The following is a 1,975-nucleotide window of genomic DNA, read 5'->3' on the forward strand; positions in this document are numbered from 1 at the left end:
TCAGAAAAGTTCCCGAAGAGGTTCTGTCATTTTATGATATGTTTTCGAAGGTACATGATTTACACCGAGTAAGTGACACGGTCGCTAACACAGTGATTAGAGTGTAGAAGAGGAGTATACTCATGTCAATACTGCATTTGTGCCCACTGTTGTAGAGACGATCAAAAGGGACCTTTCTCCAAAGCTTTGTAAGAAAAGAACTTACGTATTAGATACGATCTATTAACAGCATCAGATGAGATAACCCCCGCTATTTGTGACGAAGTTGATTCGGCGATAAAGCAATATCTGCCTTCACACGATGACTGGACAGAAATCAATACATCGAAATCGATGCTGGACATCGTTTCTAAAGCCTCGAGTCATTTATTCGCCGGGTCTGATGTCTCTAACAACGCAGATTACCTTGAATGTACACGAGATTATATTGTCCATCTCTTCGAAGCTATAAAGGAAATCAAAGGCACACGACCATGGCTCAGACCCTTGCTATGTCCTCGTCTTTCCAAGGTTAAACGTCTTGTTGTCACGGTAACAAGATTGAAAAGCCACGTAAAGCGTGTAATCGAGAAGAGAGATCAAGCTAGTAGAACGGACCCGAACTGGAATCCACCAGAAGACATGATGCAATGGCTGATTAATCGAAGTGAGAGTCAGACAGATTACTTGGAAGGCTGTGCGGCTGCACAAATAATTCTCATTCTAGGAATCATCAACCCAGTTATGTTGACACTGGTCTCCATTTTACATACATTAGCGGTAACTCCCGAATATGTCGAGCCACTCAGAGAAGAGATCAGAAATAATCTGCCTAATGATGGTTCTATTTCAGCTCAAGACTTGAAGGGATTTTGGAAGTTGGACAGTTATCTGAAGGAGACTGGTCAAGTTTATCACCCGGTTATAGGTATGTTCCATTTTTTTGACCCTTGAATTCGACTAAAAGATGGTTAGAACCATATTTTCGCAGCGTTCGTAAAGGGTTTACTCTATCAAATGGACAGTTCCTACCCCCAAGCGCAACTGTAGTTGTACCGAACCCATCCATCATTACTCCTGGTGATCAAATCTTTGATGGGTTCCGATATTCCAAGTTACGCGAGGCCAAGCCCCAAGAGGATCAACCCAACCATCGATGGTTGATTGCTAATGAAACCGAGTTTCGATGGGGGGTTGGTAACCACGTCTGCCCTGGCAGGTTTTATGCACATCATGTTATCAAGATTACCCTTATCAGACTGATTTCCAACTACGACATCAGAATGCCAGGGGAGGCTCAAATTGGATTACACAATAGATATCCCACGATTGAGTTTGGGTCATCAGTCTTGCCAGCAGTAGATAAACCCCTCATGGTTAGAAAGGTTAAAGCCAGAAGTTAGCTAAAGTATAATATATTTCACGGGCGACCGCCGCACCCCACCAAACTTGCACGTCTCTCCCATCTTAACGCACAGGATCAGTAAGCTGCGCACCCCACCCAACCTGACCCGACGCTCTGCGCAATTGATCCACGACAACGTAATAAAATATAATAAGATTAATAGATATAATTTATTGTATAGCTCTACATGAAGTGCGAGTATGTCCTTGAATATGGCACTTCGTACACGTTGGCGGCGCGCGCCGACGTCGCTCACCAACCTGGTTCTGGCCATCCCCCTCTGCAACCAATCTGCTGAGCCTGCTGAGCTTGGAGCACTCCACCAGAAGCAATATGTTGACGCGGCTGGTCTTGCTTTTGTCTCCAGCGTTGGTTAGCTGCACGTAGCCTCTTATTCTCCTCTGCAAGTATTGTTGCTGATTGCATTGTGAGCTGAGCACTTTTAGCAAGCTAGCGTATAGCAATACTTGTTGGACTCTCTGATTGCCGATAGAGCCGGTCCTTAAGGTAGCGTGCTTGCTGCTGAAGCTGGGCTACTGTACGCGGTGTCTTTGCCTGCATTACGGCGTCATTATCTATAGTTGTCTGTAG

The 1,975-nt window shown here is 44.9% G+C and overlaps 1 protein-coding gene across 1 annotated transcript; it reads left to right on the forward strand.

The window, feature by feature from the left end:
* COCCADRAFT_113488 (uncharacterized protein) lies at positions 1 to 1,382 on the forward strand (the record flags this gene model as incomplete). The annotated part of the gene is made up of 4 exons (XM_007720758.1): positions 1 to 50; positions 101 to 188; positions 236 to 907; positions 955 to 1,382. Coding segments are annotated over 4 exons (1,238 nt in total), but the record flags the coding sequence as incomplete, so codon positions are not given.
* Positions 1,383 to 1,975: the final 593 nt, after the last annotated feature.

The sequence above is a fragment of the Bipolaris zeicola genome (genome assembly GCF_000523435.1).
Source record: "Bipolaris zeicola 26-R-13 unplaced genomic scaffold scaffold_625, whole genome shotgun sequence".
Lineage (NCBI taxonomy): Eukaryota > Fungi > Ascomycota > Dothideomycetes > Pleosporales > Pleosporaceae > Bipolaris > Bipolaris zeicola.